This window comes from Eucyclogobius newberryi, unplaced genomic scaffold (assembly GCF_026437365.1).
Source record: "Eucyclogobius newberryi isolate DKJ021-1_F unplaced genomic scaffold, fEucNew1.0.hap1 SCAF_17, whole genome shotgun sequence".
Taxonomy (NCBI): domain Eukaryota; kingdom Metazoa; phylum Chordata; class Actinopteri; order Gobiiformes; family Gobiidae; genus Eucyclogobius; species Eucyclogobius newberryi.
Genome location: NW_027315801.1, coordinates 4831432 through 4844169, shown reverse-complemented (window position 1 = coordinate 4844169; position 12738 = coordinate 4831432). Strand labels below are relative to the sequence as shown.

General features: G+C 43.5%; 1 protein-coding gene across 1 annotated transcript in view; it reads left to right on the top strand.

Moving 5' to 3' along the window:
* The window catches only part of vwa5b1 (von Willebrand factor A domain containing 5B1), a 69268-nt gene that overhangs the window by 34070 nt on the left and 22460 nt on the right, over positions 1-12738 (top strand). Inside the window, exons 9-14 of the mRNA XM_072448830.1 lie at positions 2167-2277; positions 4145-4347; positions 5779-5893; positions 7051-7236; positions 8595-8766; positions 10234-10433. Coding sequence (XP_072304931.1) covers positions 2167-2277; positions 4145-4347; positions 5779-5893; positions 7051-7236; positions 8595-8766; positions 10234-10433 — 987 coding nt within the window. The remainder of the gene's footprint in view (positions 1-2166; positions 2278-4144; positions 4348-5778; positions 5894-7050; positions 7237-8594; positions 8767-10233; positions 10434-12738) is intronic.

Genomic DNA, 12738 nt, shown 5'->3' with positions numbered 1-12738 from the left:
TAATCACTCATCTTTCAGGAAATCTCTCTGTAAATATCACTCAGAATTACATATTGAATTGGCTCGTGTTGTTAAAGCAAATTGACTTTCGCTCATTTCATTTTCTCACAGGGTAAAAGATTCAAATACATTATTCAGGCCCGACTCAGTTAAAACTGTGCAGCAGCTCCACTTTCTGCAGCAACGGACAGAAAACAACAACAGCTCACAACCACAGACTCTACAGGAACTTTAGACCAGGTTTAGACCAGGTTTAGTCCAGGTTCAGACCTGGTATAGTCCTGGTTTAGTCCTGGTTTAGTCCTGGTTTAGTCCTGGTTCAGTCCTGGTTCAGTCCTGGTTTAGTCCTGGTTCAGTCCTGGTTCAGTCCTGGTATAGTCCTGGTTTTAGTCCTGGTTTAGTCCTGATTTAGTCCTGCTTTAGTCCTGCTTTAGTCCTGCTTTAGTCCTGGTTTAGTCCTGCTTTAGTCCTGGTTCAGTCCTGGTTCAGTCCTGGTTTAGTCCTGGTTTAGTCCTGGTTCAGTCCTGGTTCAGTCCTGGTTCAGTCCTGGTTCAGTCCTGGTTCAGTCCTGGTATAGTCCTGGTATAGTCCTGGTTTTAGTCCTGGTTTAGTCCTGATTTAGTCCTGGTTTAGTCCTGCTTTAGTCCTGCTTTAGTCCTGCTTTAGTCCTGGTTTAGTCCTGCTTTAGTCCTGGTTTAGTCCTGGTTGAGTCCTGGTATAGTCCAGGTTTAGTCCTGGTTTAGTCTCTGTGTCTGTATTTTATGAGTGTGTTTTGTGTGTGTGTCGCTGAAATATCAACTTAACATTTTGATTTGCTCTTTTCGTAACTTGAAAACTACAGAGCTTGTTTTAAAAGGAGTAAAGTGTTGTTGTTGTCGTTGTCGTCGTTGTCGTCGTCGTCGTCGTCGTCGTCGTCGTCGTCATAAATTGCCTTCTTTCACTCTCGCACACTTCCTCGTCCCGACAGCCTTTGGACACGTTACAGAACATTAGCCGTACGAGACATTTAGCACCTCATTAGCGAAAGATTATTTTTTGCTAACGTAAATTGAAAACATTTAAAAAACAAAATGTGTTGAGAACCATTTTGTGTTTTATTTTTATATGTATTTTTTGTTTTAAATTTCAAGAAAGTGGCAGATTTTCATACGATTTTTTTCCCTCTCTCTGCTCCTCTTCGATTGTGATGGTAATTTATGTTAACCTAAATAACACACAATTGAAATATATAAAAATAATAATAATAATAGTTCTACCAAGAAATACTTTTGTGACCGACAGGGAAATTATCAGGGGATTTAACGAACAGAAAAAGGCTTGGAAATTATTGTTGATTGAAACGTGTCGATCTACAATTTTGTTTTTATTCACAAAAGAACTGGTCGTGTTATTTTTTGCAGTATCGAACATGAAATTAAGTCCAAATCAAATAATAGGCTTTGTTTTCTTTGTGTTGTGTTCTTCTTGTTGTGATTTCATTGTTTGAGTTTTGAGTTCTTTCTACTCATTCACAATCTCCTGCACTATTCGTTAATCAGTTCAGCGCAAACAATCGGTGTTGTCGGCTAATTGAGTAATCGAGTACTCCAAAACACGCCACGATCTGAGAGGTTTTATGACTCAGACAGAGCAAGAATCACGTATATTTACACTAGAAATGTGCAACTGTCATGTCTTTTTAATGCCATTTATATCTGTGAATAATCTACATCGGGACGTCCTCGGTTCAGCTCAATCCGGGTAAAATTGACCATAAATCCCATATTTTCTGGCCGCTCTAATCGATTAATCGAAAGAACAATCGCTAGAATAATCGATTAAGTAAATAGCACTGGCCCTACTACATTTACTGTTTTGTCACTTTTTATCCGATTAGTCGACCAATCAAACTATTATTTCGATTGTACTTTGTGACATTATAAAGGTTGAAATATAGAGATTAATTACGAATAAAGTGTGTATTAATACAAAATCTGAAATAGTTTATTCCTCTAGTTCATCCTACAGTTTAATTTGATAATACATACATTTTGGTTTCGCTTGTCATCGCACAAACTACCAACAAAACTTTGAAAACTTAAGGCCACGGTGCCGTCCCAGTTTTGGCGAACGCGTTGCCATGGGCGTTTTGACCCATCCCGTTTCTCTCCGTTTCCCCCCTCGCAGGACGCCATGGTGGTGATCCTGAAGAGCCTGGTGCCCGGCTGCATGTTCAACGTGGTGGGGTTCGGCTCCACGTTCAAGTCTCTCTTCAGCGTCAGCCAAAACTACGAGGAGGTAAAGCCACTCGCCGGCCGATGGAAACGTTTTTCAGCGCTGTTTACTTGCTGCTGTTGTTGTGTCGTTTGGCAAAAGAAGGCGTGTTTCAACGGTGACGCCAACAACTAGGACTGGAAAATGTCCCAGTACATTGTCCGGACGAATGCAGATTAAAGCCACAACATTAGACAAATGAGTTATGACGACTTTATGGACATAATGTAATTCTAAACCCGACAGAATAAGAGTTTTTCTTCACTTTCGTAACGCATTCCTTGAACCTCAGAGGTCACGGTAAAGCTAAGAATAACTAGCATGCTACCAGTGCACTTCCTGGTTTTCAGGATTCATCCGGACTCTCTAAATCCGGTTCGTATGGGACTGACATGACTGAGATGTACTTTGGTGCTAGGCCATGAAGAGACATTGCGTGACTAGCCATACCCAACACGTTTCGACAGACTACTTTACAAAACCGTGATGGTCTGGGATCCAATCCAGTCGCTCCAATTTCCAAAGGAAGTGATTGACCAATCAGACAAACGCATTGATCGTTCGTGTCTAAACAAACATGGTGGATTATGAGGAAAGAATGAAATTACACAGACTGAGAAACGTTATCGACTTCTTTTGAGTCAACAAGCGACGCACTAAACTCTGTAACTCTCAGGTAAATGAAGTTATAGATTTTGTTCTGAATGTTCCGAATATATTTGAGAGACACGTGACACAAAGTCTTCTGCATTTGAGAGACACGTGACACAAAGTCTTGCGTTTTTGAGAGACACGTGACACAAAGTCTTCTGCATTTGAGAGACACGTGACATAAAGTCTTCTGCATTTGAGAGCAACGTGACACAAAGTCTTCTGCATTTGAGAGACACGTGACACAAAGTCTTCTGCATTTGAGAGACACGTGACACAAAGTCTTCTGCATTTGAGAGACACGTGACATAAAGTCTTCTGCATTTGAGAGCAACGTGACACAAAGTCTTCTGCATTTGAGAGACACGTGACACAAAGTCTTCTGCATTTGAGAGACACGTGACACAAAGTCTTCTGCATTTGAGAGACACGTGACACAAAGTCTTCTGCATTTGAGAGACACGTGACACAAAGTCTTCCTCATTTGAGAGACACGTGACACAAAGTCTTCCTCATTTGAGAGACACATGACACAAGTTAGCGGCGGTGGTTGGACCGGTTCATGCTTGGAGAGTTTTTTTTATGCCCCCCCAATGGTCCGATTCCAGACCCTTCTGCATTCGAACAGAATGTGGGAGGGACTGGCTGGTCAGGTAAGGAGAGACCCGCTTTAAAGTCTCTTCTCTGAGCCACAGGGGGCAGTACAGAGACCTGAGCACAGGACTAATGTGATGGTACTTCCTGGTTCTCGTCAGGTCCCGAGCAGCAGCGTTCTGGATGTACTGCGCTTAACTTTGATTTGATTATTAAATGTGCTTAGCCGCCATCGCCGTAGCTGTTGCGTGAGAGATGTGGTGCAGTATATTTAGACCGTCTCATGATAAAGCACTTTGAATTTGAGACACGGTCTCATTTTGACTTGCAATAATTGTACAATAAATTGTACCAGGGCAAAACCCAGTTTGCTCGTGCACATGGACAAAAATCCAGCACAGATACTTTATTATGTGTTATTTTGTCATGAGTCATAATAATAAGCCTTGTCAAAATATAAATAGAACAACTGAAAGGCACAGTTCCCGGTTTGGATTTGTTTTTCCCCTAATTACCTAAGTACTTTTTTCATATGAAGTATTCAAAAAGCTAAATACACAAGCAATGAACCTGGTATTTTAGTGACAAAGGCCAACTCATGATAGCAGTCCAACGCCATGTCATGACGTCATGGTGATGTTCCCAGGATGCGCTCGCCTTGGCCTGCGATTACGTCAGAAAGATCCGGGCGGACATGGGCGGCACCAACATCCTCGCGCCGCTCTCCTGGATCCTGAGGCAGCCGGCGTTCAGCAGCCACCCGCGCCTGCTCTTCCTGCTGACCGACGGAGCGGTCAGCAACACGGGCAGAGTTATCGAGCTGGTGCGGAGCCACGCACGATACGTCAGGCAAGTGTGGCGGGTTTCACTGTGGCGGGTTTAAAGCCTAGTACACACCGCGGCATCAAATAGAAGTGAGACGCAGAAGTTAGACGCCTGTACATTTGCTGTGTTGCTTTTCTCGTGGTGTAAATGGAAGACCATGGCTTCGGTTTATTAACTTTACAACCCGCATATACTTCAGAGCTGAGCAGAGTTTAGTCAATATCATTATTTGCTCCAAGAGCTGTTTGTTAAGGATTTTTTTTATCTTGCGGGTTTGTTTTGGGTCTTTTTCCAGGTCGTGCGTAGCACGTCATCTCTGATTGGCTGCTGCGGCGCATCTGCCGCAGAAAGTTGAACAAAGCTGAACATGATGCACCGGCCGCTTTGGACGCCTCATACGCGCGGCCAAAGCGTCGAAAACGTACAAAAACGCAGGAATCGCGCCGCAAAAACATAGAACGCATTTGACGCGCGTTTATATAGACTTTGAATGTAAACTGGATGCTTCGGACGCCGCGGTGTGTAACCCCCTTTACTGTGGCAACTGTGGTGGGTTTAACTCCTCCTCATCCTCGTCCTCCTCCTACACCTCCTCCTCCAACTACACCTCCTCCCCCTCATCCTCGTCCTCCTCCTACACCTCTTCCTCCTCCTCCTACACCTCCTCCCCCTCCTCCTCCTCCTCTCCCTCATCCTCGTCCTCCTCCTACACCTCCACCCCCTCATCCTTGTCCTCCTCCTACACCTCCTACTCTTCCTCCTCCTCCTACACCTCCTCCCCCTCATCCTCCTCTTCCTCCTCCTCCCCCTCCTCTTCCTCCTACACCTCCTCCCCCTCATCCTCCTCCTCCCCCTCATCCTCCTCTTCCTCCTCCTCCTCCCCCTCATCCTCCTCTTCCTCCTCCTCCTCCCCCTCATGTGAGCGGAGCTAGGGGGTTTGTGGCGTTATAATGAGAGAGTGTTGTGAGAGTGAACGCGGGACAACGGATGGAATTGAGCCAATCGCCTCAATCCGGCGTGTTTATAGCTCATGAACATGTACTGTCCCGACCAAATAAATAACAAATAAAAAAGTAAAAAATGCAGAAATCAATCAAAATACAACTTCAGAGTGAGTGATGAGGAAACACTGTTGTAATGATGTTAAAACCACATTAAAGTGCATATGTCCCCTTTAAGTCATGTTAATGGTTATTTTGGCACCGTTTGACTTGAGAAATATATGAGTTTTTAAATGTGTTTTTTGTAATAAACTTGTGTCATTGTGTCAAAATGTAAATATTGCAATAATAATGTTTATAAATTTGTTATTATCTCACACAGCCCACACCACCACATTAACACCATTACATACAGTATGAGGACGCGTGTGTACAGTGCAGTAATATGCGTGGATATGAATGACTTATTGGTGACTTATCGGAGGTTTCGTGCGCCTCGGCTTGTCGTGTGCAGGTGCTTCACGTTCGGTATCGGCCAGAGCGCCTGCCGGCGGCTGGTACAGGGCGTGGCCACGGTGTCCAGAGGAGCGGCGGAGTTTCTGTCGGACGGAGAGAGGCTGCAGCCCAAGGTTTGCGTCCGTCGCTTTTGGTCGCAGTAACCACGACAACGGGCCCTATAAAGCCAGATAAAACCCATTTTTTTCAGTTGTTTTGGTCAGTTTGCCCTCTCAACGTGAGCTTTAATGTGGAAACGGAAATATTCTCCAGCCTAAAGATGTTTTATAATTTCATTTGAACTTTTTTATCTTTAAAAAACTTCAAAAGCTGTGTTCTCCAAACGTTAATACATAAATACATAAAGATCAGCCCCATTTCAAGTTGCAAAATGTAACAAAAGAGTCAGGGTTTCTCAGGAGAGTCGACTTCGGGTCGACGTCGGCAAACTTTACAAGTCTGGTTTTATCGCTCAGAGACAGCAGGGGGCGACGACGGACAAAATGAGACGCATTTTTGTCTGACTAAAATAGATGTTGTCAAATAAAGTACTAATGTTTTCGTTGAAATAATAAAAATGAGATTACTTGGTCCAAGTTCCACTTTTCAGTCCCAGAACCTCAAACCGAAGCAGAAACAAACTCCATGTCCAAGAAACGTGTTCATGAAGCAAAACAGTTTATTAAAGTTAATAAATATATACTTTCTGGCTAATTAAAACAATTTACAACGATTTAGTCAAGTCGAAACTAAACTAAAATGGAAATATTTCAGTAAATCAAGACTAAAACTAAAAACTAATTTTATGTAAAAAGAAAAACAGACTAAGACTTAAACTGAATTACTTTTTTGGTGGTTAAAATGAAGGCTGATTAAATACTAGACATTTTTAATTGCAATTACAGGTGTTTTTCTAAAATACTTTGCGTTGATATTGCTTTTTCTTTTTTTTTTAGAACGTATAAAGAACATAAAACACAGAACATGACCAGAGCGCATGAAATGGTTTGAAAAAGAACACAGCACAGAACGGTCTCTAAGAACAAAAACACAACACGCTACGTCTTGTCCAATTGTCCTAACCCTCGTAAATGTGTCTGATGATGAGCTTTGACTTTGATCCTGACAAATAAATAAAATAGAACGATGAAGTCGTTTTTTGCATTGCATGAAACGTGTCATTTCATTTCGTTCGTTGTCTATAATTATGGCATCATATCTCAGCGGCACTTCATGCCTCCCGTCCAGAGTAAAAACCCTGTCATTTAACTGTTTTCTCTTTGCGCCGCAGATGATCAAATCCCTGAAGAAAACGATGTCCCCGGTTCTAAGCGACATTTCCATCGAGTGGCTTTTCCCCGAGACCAAAGAAGCCCTCCTCTCTCCCGTGGGCAGCACTTTCCTCTTCCCCGGCGACAGTCTGATTGGATACTGCGTGGTCTGCGATACCACCCGCTACCACGCCAACCCCAGATCTGTGAGTGCCAAAACACAAGCCGCCGCCGCCGTAATGTTCCTGACGAAAGCGTTTAGCCGAGGTACAAAACGATGTGGCCTGAACCCTGTGGCTCACGAGGCTTTCGGTGTGCGATTGGTGTTTGAGCCGAGTGTTTTATGCAGTGGGAAACAAGCAACAGAGATCCCCATTAGCCTGGGCGTACTGTGTAACTATGTGGTGTTAATGCTTTGTCTGGGATGTTCCGCAGTATAGCATTAAACAGATCGACGTGTTTTAGCAGTAAATGTGCCCGTAATTGAATAAAAGCAAGATTGATAAGTTCTAAGGGCACATATTATGTACAATTGACTTTTTTGAGCTTTTTACCATGTTCTAACAGTGCTCCCTCATAAAACACAGTTGGGGTAGCATTAGCTGCATTCACGCTAGTTTGATGAATCCTGGTTAGAAAGTCCTCTCCCCTCCGAGCCTCAAAAACACTCAGAATCTCCTGGATTACCGCCCTTTTCTCGATCTGTGACGCAGCTCTGAGAGTCTTCTCCCGTCTCATCAGGATCAGTACAACTGTGTGCTGAGACCAGTTGGTAAACAGACAAGTTTATGCCGTGAAATGAGCGGTGGCGCCATCTACTGCCTGCAATGGGAATTACACAGTAGGTCCCAGGGAAACAGCAGCGGTCCAAGTGTGATTTTGTTTGTTATAAACATCTTTTTGTTTTAAAATATGAAATGCCAAACTTACTCAAGGGCATGTTTAAAGGGCATGCTTATAGGCTGATAACAATACAAATATTGCATGGAATATTCCATGCTGAGCAATAACATCTGGAGAGGAAAAGCTACAAAGTGCACCTTTATTGGACACAAACTGTATAATGAATATTCTATGAAGTGATTGGCATTTAAACATGCTCTTGTACCTTTGCTTTGCTCGTTTTAGAACTTAAAATAAGGTACGTTTTGAATATTGATGTCACAAGATAAAATTTTAGTGCTACGATTATGGTGATTAAAAAACGGCACAATTATTATTTTTTGGTTCTCACTGTTATTGTGACCTGAATAATCACGATCATCGATTAACCTAATAATCGTGACATCTCTACATAAGACTGGGGTATTTTCTGAGGAGTGAGAGGACTTATTCACTAGGATTCATCCAACAATCATGAATGAAGCTAAACAACTCCAGCTATGTTTTTGATGAGGAAACGGTGCTATAACATGGTTAAAAGCTCAACGTTTTTATGCATTATATGTGTCCTCTAAACACGCGTTAAAGTGGATTCTGGGTAATACGTCAATACTTCAAAAATCCCGTGGGAGTTTCAAAATAAAAGCCCCTTTGTCTTTGTGTCTGATTTGTCAAAAACCAGGACAAACGGAGGCGATACAGCATGATGCGCTCCACCGAGTCAGCGAGCTCAGTGTTCTACCAATCACAAGAGGAAGATCCGGCCAAAACCAGCGCCGACGGGTCCCGTCGGGAAACGCCGCCCATCCAAGACCCGGAGTACAGCCCCATCGTCGCCGACGCAGACGCCACAGGTGAGAGTGAGACTTTACCGCACCGACTTCATTCAGTCACGGGACATGCTTGAAAATACTCAAAATCATATAATTTAGTGTGATTGAGAACCAACACATGAAACAGCAACGTAAACAACACGTCGCAATAACACATTTTGAAGCACAATATCTTGCTACACAAAAATAGGGGGATGAACGATAATAATGGAACTACCGTATTTTCCAGACTCTAAGTCGCACCTTTTTTCATAGTTTTGGCCGGGGTGCGACTTATACTCCAGAGCGACTTGTATGTGATATTATTCGTTATTTTCACAATAGAAAACGCATTTCACATGTTGATTATTTTCACACTGGCAACCACAAGAGGGCGCTCTAGGCTCTAAGCGACGCAGAAGAAGAATCTGCACTTCCTCTACCTCCGGAGTTTGTGGAGTTGTTTAGAAGTGGCACAGAGGAAGAAGAATTCAATGGATTGAATGATTTGGTGAGAAGGAAGAGGAGGATGAGGAGGAGGAAGAGGAGGAGGTGTAGGAGGAGGCTAAGGATGAGGATGAGGGGGTGGAGGTGTAGGTGATGCTTTGGTAAACTTGTTACATGTTCTTTATGCTATAGTTATCTGAATAACTGTTCATATGTTACGTTAACATACCAGACACTTACCACAGTTCTGTCTGTGCCTCATGTAGCTGAAGGTGTTAGCATTAGCATACGTACACCTATTCACCATGTTCTCTAATCTGTTATTATTTGAAACTGCATTTCAAGATGAAATGTCTGTTCTTGGTCTTGGATTTTATCAAATACATTTCCCCAAAAATGCAACTTATACTCCAGTGCCATTTATATATGTTTTTTCTTCTCTATTATGCATTTTTTGGCTGGTGCAACTACAAAGTAAATACGGTACTTTCTGCCACTGACACAGTAACCATGAAGCAAGATAATACCTTTAAATGTTTTAAATAATTAGTATAATTTAAAGGCACAAGCTGCAAACAAATAATTTGCATAATTTGCAAAGAGAACACACACCAGGGGTGTCAAGATTGTTCGGTTCATAGATAATTGTGGTTATTATAATTCTAAGGTCTAAAACATATGTAATCGTGACCATTTTAGAAGCAAAGTGAAGTTATTTCAATTCAATCTGTACACTAGCCTTTGTATCTGTGTTTATGTCACATTAAATTTACATCAAACAAGTGAATTAATAGCATCAAATGTATAATGCAATTTTGTGAGTTTTTAAAGTTGTAAATGTGAGTTTAAATTCATAAAGCTGGTCACATACAAGAAAACAATTGATCTATTAGATTATTTGAATGAGAAAATGTTTTGGTATTTTACATTTGTTTTGGTGTCAATAATTGTGAATATTCGTTACATCCATCATTTATTGAATTATATCGTTTAAGGTGAATACCGTGACCTGCTTCGCCTTCGGGGGAGAACTCTGGCAGTTAATGACACACTTATTCACAGGGATGGATGGTAAGATGTCGCCACGGAGACGCGCCTACAGCACAAACCAGATTGTTGACTTCAACCCGGCCAAACGCGTCTACACCCCGAGCGACCCGAGCTCCGTGACCGGCAAGAACCCGCTGAGGAGGTCCAAAGTGCAGGAGCTGGTGGGACACATGAGCCCGGAGCACGAGACGCAGTGGAAGAACGACTACCAGGTGAGGAAGAACCAAGTGAGGGAGAACCACTACCAGGTGAGAAAGAACCAGGTGAGGGAGAACCACTACCAGGTGAGAAAGAACCAGGTGAGGAAGAACCACTACCAGGTGAGGAAGAACCAGGTGAGGGAGAACCACTACCAGGTGAGAAAGAACCAGGTGAGGGAGAACCACTACCAGATGAGGAAGAACCAGGTGAGGGAGAACCACTACCAGGTGAGGAAGAACCAAGTGAGGGAGAACCATTACCAGGTGAGAAAGAACCAGGTGAGGGAGAACCACTACCAGGTGAGGAAGAACCAGGTGAGGGAGAACCACTACCAGGTGAGAAAGAACCAGGTGAGGGAGAACCACTACCAGGTGAGGAAGAACCAACTGAGGGAGAACCACTACCAGGTGAGAAAGAACCAGGTGAGGGAGAACCACTACCAGGTGAGAAAGAACCAGGTGAGGGAGAACCACTACCAGGTGAGGAAGAACCAGGTGAGGGAGAACCACTACCAGGTGAGAAAGAACCAGGTGAGGGAGAACCACTACCAGGTGAGGAAGAACCAACTGAGGGAGAACCACTACCAGGTGAGAAAGAACCAGGTGAGGGAGAACCACTACCAGGTGAGAAAGAACCAGGTGAGGGAGAACCACTACCAGGTGAGGAAGAACCAGGTGAGGGAGAACCACTACCAGGTGAGGGAGAACCAGGTGAGGGAGAACCAGGTGAGGGAGAACCAGGTGAGGAAGAAACAGGTGAGGAAGAACCACTACCAGGTGAGGAAGAACCACTGCCAGGTGAGGAAGAACCAGGTGAGAAAGAACCACTACCAGGTGAGGAAGAACCAGGTGAGGAAGAATGACTGCCAGGTGTGGAAGAACGGTGAGGAAGAACAATTACCAGGTGAGAAAGAACCAGGTGAGGAAGAACCAGGTGAGGAAGAACCAGGTCAGGAAGAACGACTACCAGGTGAGAATGAACCAGGTGAGAAAGAACCACTACCAAACCACTACCAGGTGAGGAAGAACCACTAACAGGTGAGGAAGAACCACTAATGGACTAAACTAGAGCTAAAGTACTGTTTATAAAGTACTTTGGATTAGATTTTCAGTATCAAAACAACTTCACTAATCAATACTCGCTGGTTATATGGTATTTTCATGACTCGTTGTATTTGCAAGTTCTCGTTTAGTACTTGTTTTTCAATCTTTCAGTGTTTTTTCCCTCTGTTACAAAAGGGACAAACACATTTTCGGATACAAAAATGGCCACTTTCTAAAGTAGGCGAGCAATTTGTGTGTCCCCGATTCAGCCTCCAGTACAGTCCAGGATAATTCACTTAAATCCGACAAACAGAGCCACATCTGCTATACTGGACGGTGACAGCGGGAGCGTCCGTTTTCCTGGCATCGTGTAAATATGAATAACGTATCGTCCAAAACTAAGTATGTAGTTGAGGGCGGATGGTGTCTGACAGATTAGTTGGTGCTTGATGGTTTGCTCGGGAGGGACGGCTGCAGTCGAATAAACTAATGGTGTGACGTGACCAACTGTCACACCCAAACTGTAAGCAAAAAGAACTGTACAGGGAAAAAAAGGAAACTAAAAACAGAAACAAAGGTATAACCACAATTAATAAAAAAGAACTACAGTGAAGGAGAGATTCTTCTCCCACAGACAGGCTGTTGATGATCCAGAACTGACGAGCAGTTCATCTAGTGTTGAGTGTTCATCCAGGCAGGTGAAGAGCAATTAATTCTAATGTAGAAAGAGTTCATCCAGGCAGATGAGGAGCAGTTCATCTAGTGTAGAGATAATTCATCCAGGCAGGTGAAGAGCAATTCATCTAGTGTAGAGAGCGTTCATCCAGGCAGGAGAGGAGCAGTTCTTTAAGTGTAGTGAGAGTTCATCCAGGCAGGTGATGAGCTACATCTAGTGGAGTGAGAGTTAATCCAGGCAGGTGAAGAGCAATTCATCTAGTGTAGAGAGAGTTCATCCAGGCAGATGAGGAGCCGTTCATCTAGTGTTGAGAGAATTCATCCAGGCAGGTGAAGAGCAATTCATCTAGTGTAGAGAGAGTTCATCCAGGTAGGCGAAGAGCAATTCATCTAGTGTAGAGAGCGTTCATCCAGGCAGGAGAGGAGCAGTTCTTTAAGTGTTGTGAGAGTTCCTCCAGGCAGGTGAGGAGCAGTTATTTAAGTGTAGTGAGAGTTCATCCAGGCAGAAGGGGAGCAGTGTTTTAAGTGTAGTGAGAGTTCATCCAGGCAGGTGAGGAGCTACATCTAGTGGAGTGAGAGTTCATCCAGGCAGGTGAAG